Source organism: Rattus rattus, chromosome 10 (assembly GCF_011064425.1).
Source record: "Rattus rattus isolate New Zealand chromosome 10, Rrattus_CSIRO_v1, whole genome shotgun sequence".
Classification (NCBI taxonomy): Eukaryota; Metazoa; Chordata; class Mammalia; order Rodentia; family Muridae; genus Rattus; species Rattus rattus.
Genome location: NC_046163.1, coordinates 51589630 through 51601507, shown reverse-complemented (window position 1 = coordinate 51601507; position 11878 = coordinate 51589630). Strand labels below are relative to the sequence as shown.

Sequence of the window (11878 nt, the reverse complement as noted above, 5' to 3'; positions counted from 1 at the left end):
ATGATCTAGAAGAAACCAAAAATGCTTTTAAGTCCCTATGATACACAAAAAGAACCCTGGAGCATGGCAGGTAGGCACCCCCGCCAGCACCACCCCCTCAGCCTCTAAGGCAGTCACCAAGAAGCAAAGGGCCCTGACCTGGGCCTGGCAAACCCAAGTGGACTCTGCTCTGTGGCCTCCACCCTCTTCTTGGCCTCCCACAATTCAGCACTGTCAGCAAAATACCCTTCCCAGGGCAGTATCGTCCCTGCCTCTCTGCATAATGTCCCTGTGTGCCTGACTCCTGATAATCCCCTGGCCTTCTGTTGCACAGCCAGCTCTCCTGGATTTCCTCAGAAAACCTTCAAATTGTAGCACATAGAAGCCATTCTCTTCCGGCTCCACCAAGAATCTTGGTGATTCTACCAAGAATGCCTGATGACCAAGGCATCCCCAGAATTTACCCCACTTTTCCTGGAACCCTTCCAACTCCTACTCCCCATCCGTCTTCGGTCCTTTCGGTCTTTCCATCCAACACTCCTCCTTTCTTCCAGGACTCCCATGCCAGCCACACACTTTTCAGTGTCTGCAAAATTCCAGCGTCTCACACCTAACCCCCAGTTGCAGCAGGTCTCCCCTCAAAAGCACTCCTGGCTGGCCTCCTTCTGAATTCCCATTTGCCCTCCCCCCCACCCCACCCCCGCTTTCCCGGGAATCCCCCACCTCCCCAATTCTCCCCAGCTCAGCCCACAATACACTTCTGATAGTCTACCACAACAATTCTCTTTTCCCTCGCATTCTCTGGCTCCTGGAACGCCTTTCTTTTGGAACCCGCCAAGAACTCCCCTACATTACCTCTAAGACTCTTCCAGATCTCGGGGAACCTATCAGTAATTCCACTTCGCTTCCAAAACTACCCTAGTTCTGCTCCCCCAGATAATTTCACTTCTCTCTAGAGCCCTCCCGCTTCCCTCTGTCCCCCACAACTACACGCTGTTCCCCTTGTCCCCGCCGGCACCCCATTTCTACCCCCAAGATACCCCCACCCTCACCTGCTCTGCACCGCACAGCTCTGCTCTCGCAGCCACACAATAGGGGGCGGACCCGCCTCCCCGCCTTAGATGCCCCGAGCGCCTCCCGTCGCCCTGGAGACCGCCAATCCCCCTCCCGCGGCGGCCAATTGGAGCCAACAGAGGCCGAACAAGGCGGGCGGGACCCCCGAGCCGCCTGGGAGTTGTAGTTTAGAGAGAGAAGGACGCGGTCGCACGTGGGCTCTGGTCGCCCCCTCGTGGAGCTCTGTACAACTAAGCGAGGGAAGGCTGATCGCCGCTTCCCGCCTCGAGTCAGAGGGGCTACTAGGTCAAACAGATCGGTGCACCTAGGACCGCAAGAGCCTACCCACTTTGCAGGCTGCTTGCAAGCCCTCCTTCCTTTATAACCTACCTGTGGCTTCCCTCCCCCCCGCCCCTTTCTGAACAAGCGATGCCACAAAGGAGGCATCGAAGGTTGAAATCTGAGCTAGGGGCAAGAGCACTTGGAGGAAAGCACGACTCCCCGCCCCCTCCCTGGGGATCCACCCAAGTCTGGGGCCCATCTGATCTCCTCTTCTATCTTTATCCCCACCCCCACCCATTTCCTCTCGCTGGACTGGAAATACCTGTCTGTCTTGGCGAGCTCCCAGCTTTTGCCCAGGCCCCTCCCTTGTGCTGAGCTCCTAGATTGGGACTGCTAGAGCTTTTAGCACCACTAACCTAGAGAAATAAGCCCTGGAGGAGGAAATGACAGGCACCCAGACAGCCTGCCACTGAAAGAGAATGGATGGAGTACCCGATCACGCACTGAACCCTTGCAGGGTGCCAGACCCTGGGATAGGCACGGTTTACTTTATTGCTCGTGTAATCTGCGCTGAAACTCCGCGGAGTGAGCGCAGCTCTCTTTATTAGTGAGAAAACAGCGGCCAGACCAGATGAAGGACCTTGCCCGAGATTTCCCACCTAGACACATACAGGGTCCGAATTCAGATCCAGCGGAAGTCACTGTTAGAAAAGAGGTGCGCCCTAAGCCCTCCTCAGCTCCAGCAACCACGTCATCACCTCTTGGACATTTTATCCACAGGCAGAACTAAAGCTGCCCTCAGAAATCTGTACTCGTCTTGGCTCTCCTGTGCGGGTGTGTGCCATTTGCTTTCCCACCAGGCTCAAGCCACATTGCCCAGATATGTCCCAGTGAGCTGCTTCAGAAGACCGCCATGGTAGCAACTTACTGTCCTCCCCACAGTCTGGCTCTGGTAAAACATTGAAATCATGGTCGGGAGCGAACCCTTAGGGAAGATTTTAAGCACACCTATGCCACGGTCTCACCACCCCCTATAGTGGCCATCCAGATCAGATCTCATCGCTGTGGTTGGCCTTCCATCTCTAGTAAGCCTGAGAGTGGAACATTCTTCTAGGTATAAGTGCCTGGGTGTTTTGAGCCACGGTAAGAACTTGGACTGGGGGAAGGAGGTGGGAGCACAAGCACACACAGTCTTTCCAGTGCTGTGAAGAGGTGCCATGACCACAGCAACTCTTGGGGCTGGCTAACTGTTCAAAGGTTTAGTCCATTGTCATCATGGCGGGAAGCATGGTGGCAGTTGGCATTAACCTATTTCAAATGGCAAGTAAGAGTGTCCTACCACATACTGCCACATTGCTATCCCAGCTTCCAGAGGTACACTCGCTTCCAGGTTTCAGCCTGTGTTTCCAGGCTGTTTTGGGCTTTCTCTCTTCAGAGATTGGCTATGAGAAGAAGGGATTCTGCCAACTGCAGGGAGATCCCTGGACCAACCACAAAGGGACTATTTGTTTCTCTATGTATGCCAGCTCCTAAAAGACATGAGACATGGGCCATCCCTGTCTGGGGAAAAAAAAAATGAGTACCAGCTGTTTTTCCCAGGCAGGCCCTAACCTTGCAGTGGCACCAGTTATGACGGAAGTTGAAGCTATAGACCTTTGCTTAAGACAGAACTGTTCAGGACCTAACAGAGGCCCAGATGATCAGCCTCAGGCCAAGGACTGCTTTCTAGAGTCCTGGCTCTTAGAATATCAGTTAACACTCTTAGGGGTGCATTGGGAGCTAGTTTTTCAACCTCCACACATCTTACCTAAGCTCTAAGATAGCCCATCTCCTTCACAGAAACTCAGGGAAGGTGTTCTCTGTGCACATGGACTTGGCTTCTGACTCTGTCCCCCACTCCTCGAAGAGCCTCCTCCTAGTTTGCCCTAGTAGTCAGATCATGTGCCCTGCTTTTCTTGGTCTCCATGGTCCCCCGATGCATCGTCCTATACCATAGACTTCATATTCTTATTCTTGGAAGACACTTTCGAAATCAGCGTCCTCCGCAAAGACAGGAAAGGCATCACGCCATGTGGCTCTTTTCCTACCCTTCAGGTTCCTCTTCCAAGGCTCTGCAGGGATCCCAGCCCATACCAACTTGGTGAGAACATAAGGACTCCAAGAAGCTACACCTATGACTTCCTTTCAATTATGTGTTCTTTGTGGAACTGAACTGTGGCTCAGTGGACAGGGGAAAGTGACAAAGCAAAACCAAAATCTCCCGAGATCTCACCCAGTTCCCTCCTTGGTGTATCTTAGATCAGTCACCTCCACTGATTTATTACTCACCCTGTCCTACTGAGTAGCTTCTCTTATACCTGCTCCTCCCCCAAGCCCTGGCAGCTGCCTAAGTAAAATACACAAGATCTGATTTGGGGAAAATTATATGATAAGCATGTCAGACCTAGAGCTATGGAAAAAGCAAAAGCAAAGAGCTCCACACTGATACACAAGGCCCATCAACTTAGACAGGGTTTCTCTGTGGAGCCCCCTGACTATCCTGGAATTCAATGTGTAGGCCAGGCTGGCCTTGAACTCAGAGATCTGCCTGTCTCGGCCTCCCAAGTGCCGAGATTAAAGGTGTGCACCGCCACCACACCCACCTGAACAGTATCAATCTTAAGTGAAAGTCAAGAACGCAAGATCTTGGCAATTGATCCAGCAAGTCGTCACTTCTACCAGGTGAGCAGCAGGCTCAGAGCAGCTGGCATCAGGAAGATAACAGAGGTCACCAAGCTCAACTATAAACCAGAGAGGTCCTTCTGCAGGGGCCCCTCCCACCTTCTTGTGGGACGGGTCCTATGTAGACTTGATACACTAGGTAGGAGGTAAAGTTGCAGCCAGAATAAAGACAGAGCAGGAAAGCAAAGAGTCTTAGACATAACACTTACTCAGAATTCTAAATGAACTGCCATCATTTACAACTCACAAGTTCAATTAGCTGAGAAAGCCTCTCGGTGTAGTTTAGAGTATATAAGACTTAGGTTGGTGGAGAACAGGACGCATATAGCAAAAACAAATATTTCACTCTAATGGGGTCTTTGGACTCATTTTCCCATGCAGAGGCAAGTCTGAAAGGGGGCATGGATTTCAGTAAAGATGCCCAGACAGGTAGTTGAAAGAATAAAGATTTTAAACTATGCCCCACTGACCCTGCTGTGAGGACAAGTGCACCTCACAGCAAAGAATAACATAGCATGTTTTGGGGATGTAGCCTGGCTATAGCCACCACAAACCATCTGGCCTCGATAAGGCCTGACTCAACAGTCCTGAGAAAAACGAAAATTAGGGTCAGCTTGCCCCAGAAGCAGGGTGGCCTAGAGTTGAACTGAGCCCAAGTTACAAACCAATGAAATTGCTTTGTGTGACTGTTGCCAACTACCTATATAATTTTCCCTATAAATCCTTTCCCCTAATTGGGCTCGGGGTCTACTCCTCTGTCTCCTGTGTGAGATACGTGTCGTCCCCAGAGCTCTGGTTCCTCAAATACACCTCTTGTTTATTACATCAAGATCGGTTTCTCGTGAGTTCTTGGGGATTGCGTCGTCTCGAGATTTGAGTGGGGGTCTTCCCCACCCCGGTGGTCTTTCAGTAGTGAGAGTGGGAAACAGATTTTTCCTGGACTTTCCAGTGCAAACAGAAGCACCAGGCACAGCTCCCCCATACTGGTAGAGACTTGATTTTATTGCTAGATGGTGTCTCTTAGGAAATATGGCCCTTTTAGATGTTCAACTCTGATCTCTCCCACCAATTCCCCAGATAATTTCTCTAAAGACTGAAATGAAACTCAGAAGAGGACCCCAAAGGCCAATCAGACTGGAGTAGAGCTAGACTTCCCCTTCTTCCTCAGTTTCATTCGGTTTCTCTCGAGCTTCCTCTCCCTTGGCATCTCAGACTCTTTCCAGGCTTGGGAGATGCAGACTCCCACAACTAGAATTATCAAGAGTAAGAGAAGGAACAAGCTCTTGACCAGGAAGCAGAACATTGAAGACTTCTCCGGATATCCAGGATCTGGGATAGGGAGAAAAGAAAGTAGTTCAGTAGAAGACTGGTGATTTTAGTGGGCAGACATCTATCTAGGGTTTCTCAGAAAGGTTCTTGGGTTAATAATCAGCTCACATCCTGTGGCAAATGTCTCTAGAAATACCTATTCTGTGCACACAAGTTCAGGGACTAAAATCTAGCTATCAATCTCAAGTCACGTGCAGAAGACTCCTCTGGAAATCCAGAGCAATTGACAAATTGGAGCCACTCCCCGATCCAGTGGCAAGCATCTGCAGGAGAGGGTTATGTTCTAGAGTCCTGATATGTGCCTTAAAAAAGAGTCACGGGCATGGTCAGGGAAAGAGATAGCATCCCAAGGCACAGAACTTGCATTCAGGCTCAGGAATAGTGTCTTGGGCTCTGGTACCTGCACAGAAGGACCCAACAGAGATGGGACGGGAACTGATGTTGCTGACGGGGTTGCTGACCCTGCAAGTATAGGAAAGGGCTTTGTCGCCAGGCCTCCAGGATGTACTGAGGAGAGAGCCTTCATGGGATGTGTTAGCGTTGTCCTGTGATGAAAGCCAGATGTAGGTCACGTCCCTGCCTGCTCTCTCTGTGGAGCACGTCAGAGATATGTTGCAGGTACCTTCCTCTGAGATGTTAGAGTTCACAGTGATGTGGGGCTTTGACAGCCGCCCTAAAAGAGAAGAAAACAGACCCAGTGAACATTCTGGAGTTGGCTCTGTTTTCCAAGTTTCTCAAGCCTTGGGCATTCCTGCTATCTGGAGAGGTCCTTTACTCAAACAATAACTAAGCAAAAACCAAATAGAACAACTGTATAACTGGTTGGTTATATACCCTGTGGTTACAGGGTCCCAGAGGATCTGCTGAGACAGATGCCCAGCCCCCTGTACCTTTTAACATCACTCTCTTAGTTTTACACCCTCTTACCTCCAAATCCTCTTCTACCTCATTAATTGCACAGAATAGTATCACCCCTCCCCCTCCTAAAGACATTACATTGTAATCATCTCTCCAAGTCCCAAAGTAGATTCAATGTGGCAGGTGGAGAAGAAATTGTGTTTCAAGTGGGGGAACAAATGTTTATTAATCCTCAAACCACTTGGGGGGATAAAGGCCTCCAGAGCTGTTTATCTAGAGCAATCTCCTTGGTGAGAAAGGGCTCTTGGATGCTCTATACTCGGTCTTTATCTTTCTCACTGCTTTGGGCACCTCCATGGAAACAGCCTCAGTGCCCAGTGCCTCCTTGTTCCTATTCATTCTCCCTGGGACTGAAGCTCAGGCACTGGAATAGACCACACCACAGGCGGTCTGCCTTCCAGTTTCAGCCTCTTATAGCTTACCACAGCTCCCAAGTTTCCATGACAAGCCCAGGAAAGCCAGAATAAAGAGGTTCTAAACTCACGATAGACATGGAGATAGTAAGACTTCGTGATAAGGAGCTGGGACGTCTTCAGGTTGACTTTGGCTTGGTAAGGCCCTGAGTCCTCCCAGGTCAGATTGCTAATACACAGGGAGTAGCTGGACTCTGGGATGCTCACTCTGCCCTGGTATCGAGGATCCACTGACATGAGGACGACTCGCTGCCCCTCTTTGCCTGGCATCACGGTAGCAAGGTTTTTTTGAGAGAACCAGATAATGTTGTCAATTTCTTCATTGGATGGTATTTCCAGAGAGAGGTTGACAGACTCTTGAAGGACAGCAACCACTTCCTCAGGGTCCTCATCATCTCCAGAAAACCCTTTGGCTGAAAAAGAGATGCTCTCAGCCTGGCTGATATCCCTTGGCGGCTGCAACTAGTTAACAGGGTGGCTGTGATTCACCCTCATCTGAGCACCTTCTGTAGCTCCACGGATTGTACGACTCTCTAGCCACCTCTTGTAGTTCTGGATTTCCACTGCACCTGAGTTGATTGGCTATGGTCCCCATGTATCTCTAAACCATTTTCCTTCTTTCTTGTCCTTCTGGAACTGCAACCCCATACATGTCTCCCAGATATCCTCTCTCATCCTACTTGGAAGCCATAACTCATTCCTTGGAGATCAGGGTACAAGCTCCCCAAAACTAGCCCAAGATCCAGGTATATCACTCATAGATACGGCGTACTCAGCACGATCCATATCAACATACAACAGTAATACATGCGCACCCACGTTTATTGCAGAGCGAGTCACAATCAACTTTGGTGCCCATCAACAGAAGGGCTGACACATTCATCCCCAAAGGAAGGGTCTTGGTAGCCTAAGGCCAAGTAGAACAGAGGGGTATAAAGACAGTCTTATATAGGAGCAGGTAGCCACTCACCTTCATGAAGCAGCAGCAGGAGTGACCACAGAAGGGCCCCCATATCTGCAGCTTCCACCTGGGAAGAGTGACTTGGTCAGCTCCCTAGAAAACACAAGCTGGTGAGGAGTCCATAGAAGCAGACTGACTGTCACTGTCAGAAAGCAGAGAGAAAAATAGTTCTCACTCCAACTTCCTCTGTTCACATTAAGCTCCTCCCTGGCCCTCATGGAAAACCATCTCTCTTCAGTCTAACAGTCAGATGATGTATCCACTGTCTCAGATGGCCCATCCCCCAAACTCAACCCAAATCTCACTTCCTAATACAGACTTTGACTTTCTAGTTCCCGCCATCTGCAAGCCCAGACCCCATAGAAATCACATATGCATGCGCTAGCCAGCTGTCGGCCCTCAAAACACTCTCTCCAACCCCTCAGGATTTTCTATGCTGCTGTGATCTTTATCTCCCCTGAGAGAGTCAATCTTTTATTTCCTCTGTATGTTTCACTGTTCCTGGACGATGCTAGGCCCGACTTCATAACATTAGAAAAGATGAGTGCGGGAAGTATTTCTGTTTAAAGCTAGGTGTATTTCCATTTGTGATGCATTTGAGGATGGGGAATTGATCTCTTAAAAAAACAAACAAACAAACAAACAAAAAAGCCTGTCTTCCACCTATCTTTCTGCTTTGCCCAGTGTCTGCAGAACGGCTTCTCCTGCTCAGTGGCAGTGCCATCTGATTCAGTGAATGGAGAAGACTAGACCCCAGGAATGTCTGAACACTGAGTCTTCACGAGGAACTGCTGGCTGGCCACAGAAGACACCTGCAAACCTACAGACCAGGCTGCCACCTCCACCAGGGAGCAGTGAACTCAGAAGCAGGTAAAGTGCTTTCACCCTGACCAGTCTTAGTCACAGCCTTTTTGGCTACTCTTGTTTTCCCTTCTCCATCTCTTCAGGCTCCGTATAGGAGTAGAGATTAGGCATGACCAGGTGAGAACCACGGGTGTTCCCCAGAGGTGGTGTCGCATGTGTGCTGAACTTCCCAAGCCAGCATTCATCCCATCAAGTAGGATTCAGTGGGCGATTACCCTTGTTGCATGGAATGGCGATTTCAACAATACAGAGGAGAATCTACGTCACACAGAGCAATGGTAGGCAGGTTGACATAAGTCACCTTTGTGAGAGGCTGGGGATCAGCTCTGGGATTGGTGACCAGCAGAAGCCATCACTCCCAGAAGTCCTCTTAGATCTGAGTAATGAAAGTCCACTGTCTCCAGAGGCAGCTGCAAATGTCAGCACAGCTAACAGGCCCGGGGAAGTCCTAGAGGAGACGAGGTTGACATCAGCAGTGTTCTCAATACCCCTCCTCACATTTTTTATGTAAATATCACCACTTTGAAGATGTACCGCTCCATCTGGAAGACAAGGTTGGTGCCTTGGGTTCCTACTGCAAGGAATTTGAGGACTTCCCTCCTTCTCCACTGGCAGGATATTAAGGACTGGCAGGATATTAACACTTGTGAGTTTCTTTTTAAATTGTGGTGTGAGTTGAGAAGGGACATCATAGAGACCCCTCACTGGGCAGCAAGAAAAGGCCGATTCTCACTTAAAATACTGTTTCGGTTCAAGAATAGTGGCACACACCTTTTAATACCAACACTCAGAAGGCAGAGGCAGGAGGATTGCTCTGAGTTCCAGGCCAAACAGGGCTACCTAGTGAGGTACTGTCTCAAAAAGGAAACAACAATAATAACAAGGACAATAATTTAAAGAGTTTAAGTTAGAGTTGTTAATATCACGGAAAGATTTTTAAATCATTCAGATTATCAATGTTGATCAATGATCTAGAGAAAATCAGATTTGAGAAGAGATTATATAGAATTAAGGTAAATAAAACATTCCCCAGAAAAGGAGCCCTTAACTTATGTACACTCTCGGTAGTGTGATGATAGTTAGCTTTGTATGCCTACTTGATACACTGCAGAGTCACTTAGAAAAGAATCTCAGTGAGGAATGGTCTAGACTGAGTTAGCTTGTGGGTATGTCTCTGGGGTTGATTGACATATGAAAATCCAGCCCACTGTAGGCGGCACCATTCCCTAGGCAGAGGTCCGGAACTGTATAAGAAGAAAGCACAGGCAAAGAAGCAAACACGCATGGACATTTCTCTCTGCTCTTAACTGTATGTGTGTCGGGGTTGGGGATTTAGCTCAGTGGTAGAACGCTTGCCTAGCAAGCGCAAGGCCCTGGGTTCGGTCCCCAGCTCCAAAAAAAAAGAAAAAAGAAAAAACTGTATGTGTGATATGACTAGCCTTCTACGTACTCATTTCTCTATGTTCTTGTTAATCCGATGTGGCCTTCTCAGGCTCCTGATACTGTGTTCCCTGCTTTGATAGACTATAACCTGGAATCGTGAGCCAAAATAAATTGTGTCTCCAATAACTTGCTTTTTTGTTCAGATATTTTATTACAATAACAGAAATAAAACTAGAAGTAGAACTGAAACTAGTGGGGATGTAAACTAATCTGAGTCACTAGGGAAATCAGTATGGTGGTTCTTTCAAAAAAAAAAAAAAAAACAACTAAAAATAGAACTATCATATGGTCTAGCTATACCATTCCTGAGCAGTAAGAATCTAAGTCACAAAACTACAGTCACCCTGCACAATCAAGTTTACTGCAACTGTATTCACAGTAGCTGTTCTCTGTGAGCGCCTAACAACTAAATGGATAAAGTAGATATGATGTATATTCACTATAAATTTTATTCTGCCATAAACAATGAAGTTATGTCATTGTTAGGGACAGAGCTAATCCCGTCAAACAAAATAACCCATTTTTTTTCTCATATGCAGAGTCTAGATTTTGGAAAACAAGCAAGTTAAAGGAAGAGTACATAAGAATAGAAAAGAGAGGGGTTGGGGATTTAGCTCAGCGGTAGAGCGCTTGCCTAGGAAGCGCAAGGCCCTGGGTTCGGTCCCCAGCTCCAAAAAAAAGAACCAAAAAAAAAAAAAAAAAAAAAGAATAGAAAAGAGAGACTGGGGGCGGAGACAAGAAAAGATAATAGAGAGTAAATGCAACATTGTGTGTCACAAAACCCAGTATTTCGTAGAACATATATTAATTTTAAAAAAGTTTAAAAAGAGAAGGGACCTTGGGTAGGAGAGATGGCTCAGTGTTTAAGAGCACATACTGTTCTTGCAGAGAACCCAAATATGATTCCTAGAACCCACATCGGGCAGCTTCCAACAGCCTGTAACTCCAGCTTTAGGTGATATGATATCCCTCTGACCTTCTGCTTGTGTACACGCACGCACACGTGTGCACAAGCACACACGCACACACACACACACACAAGCACACACGAACACATAGTAACTGAAAATTTAAAAGAAAATGGTAAGAAAGGGAAGGAAGGAAGGCAGGCAGGCAGGCAGGCAAGGAAAAAAAAACCTAAGCCTTTTCTATAAGGATTCAATGGATTGTAGTAAATAGTTTTCATCCCCTGTGTTCAAGCTAAGACTGGACAGACATTGGTTTGAATGTTCTATAGAATTTACGATACTAGATGGGTCCTCAAACTGGATAGTCTTTTTTTTTTCAGATTTATTTATTTATTTTATGTATGTGAGTACACTGTCACTGTCTTCAGACACACCAGAAGAGAACATCAGATCCCATTACAGATGGTTGTGAGCCACCATGTGGTTGCTGGGAATTGAACTCAGGACCTCTGGAAGAGCAGTCAGTGCTCTTAACCACTGAGCCATCTCTCCACCTCCCTGGATTGTCTTTAAGTTTCTATAAATGTTCCATTCAACAATTCCTATGCTGTATCAAGGAAGCAAGAATGGTATTTTATAACCAAAAAAGAAAGAAAGAAAAAGAAAATAAAAGAGCCTCCAACAAGCAAAGTTGAAGGCAGGAAGAATGAGGAAAACTCTCAAAGAGAGAAGACATTGGGGCTAAATCCTCAAGGGTGAGAGAGGTCCACTGAGGTAAGAAGAGAAAGTGATGCTCCTTCCACTTCAAATTTTGAGTACTGAGCCCCTTTGACTGGGATTTTCTATAAATATAGGTCAGGTTTTGACTTGAACGTGAAAGTTTTAAAAAAAACTGGTCTCCCCGTCTGTGTGAGAAGAAATTAGATCCAGCAACTCCATCACTTCATCCGCATCCAAAGGAAATGAAACCAATATGTCGAAGCTCTGCCGAGGTCCCCAGTGTAATA

At 47.5% G+C, this 11878-nt stretch overlaps 1 protein-coding gene across 1 annotated transcript; it reads right to left on the bottom strand.

Annotated features, from left to right (window-relative positions):
* Nucleotides 1-5016: 5016 nt before the first annotated feature.
* Slamf9 (SLAM family member 9) lies at nucleotides 5017-7788 on the bottom strand. Its single transcript, XM_032915241.1, has 4 exons — nucleotides 7666-7788; nucleotides 6767-7108; nucleotides 5765-6037; nucleotides 5017-5364 (listed from the first exon to the last, which is right to left on the bottom strand). The coding sequence occupies exons 1-4, from the start codon at nucleotides 7706-7708 to the stop codon at nucleotides 5165-5167; spliced, it is 858 nt and encodes a 285-aa protein (XP_032771132.1). The 5' UTR covers nucleotides 7709-7788; the 3' UTR covers nucleotides 5017-5164.
* Nucleotides 7789-11878: the final 4090 nt, after the last annotated feature.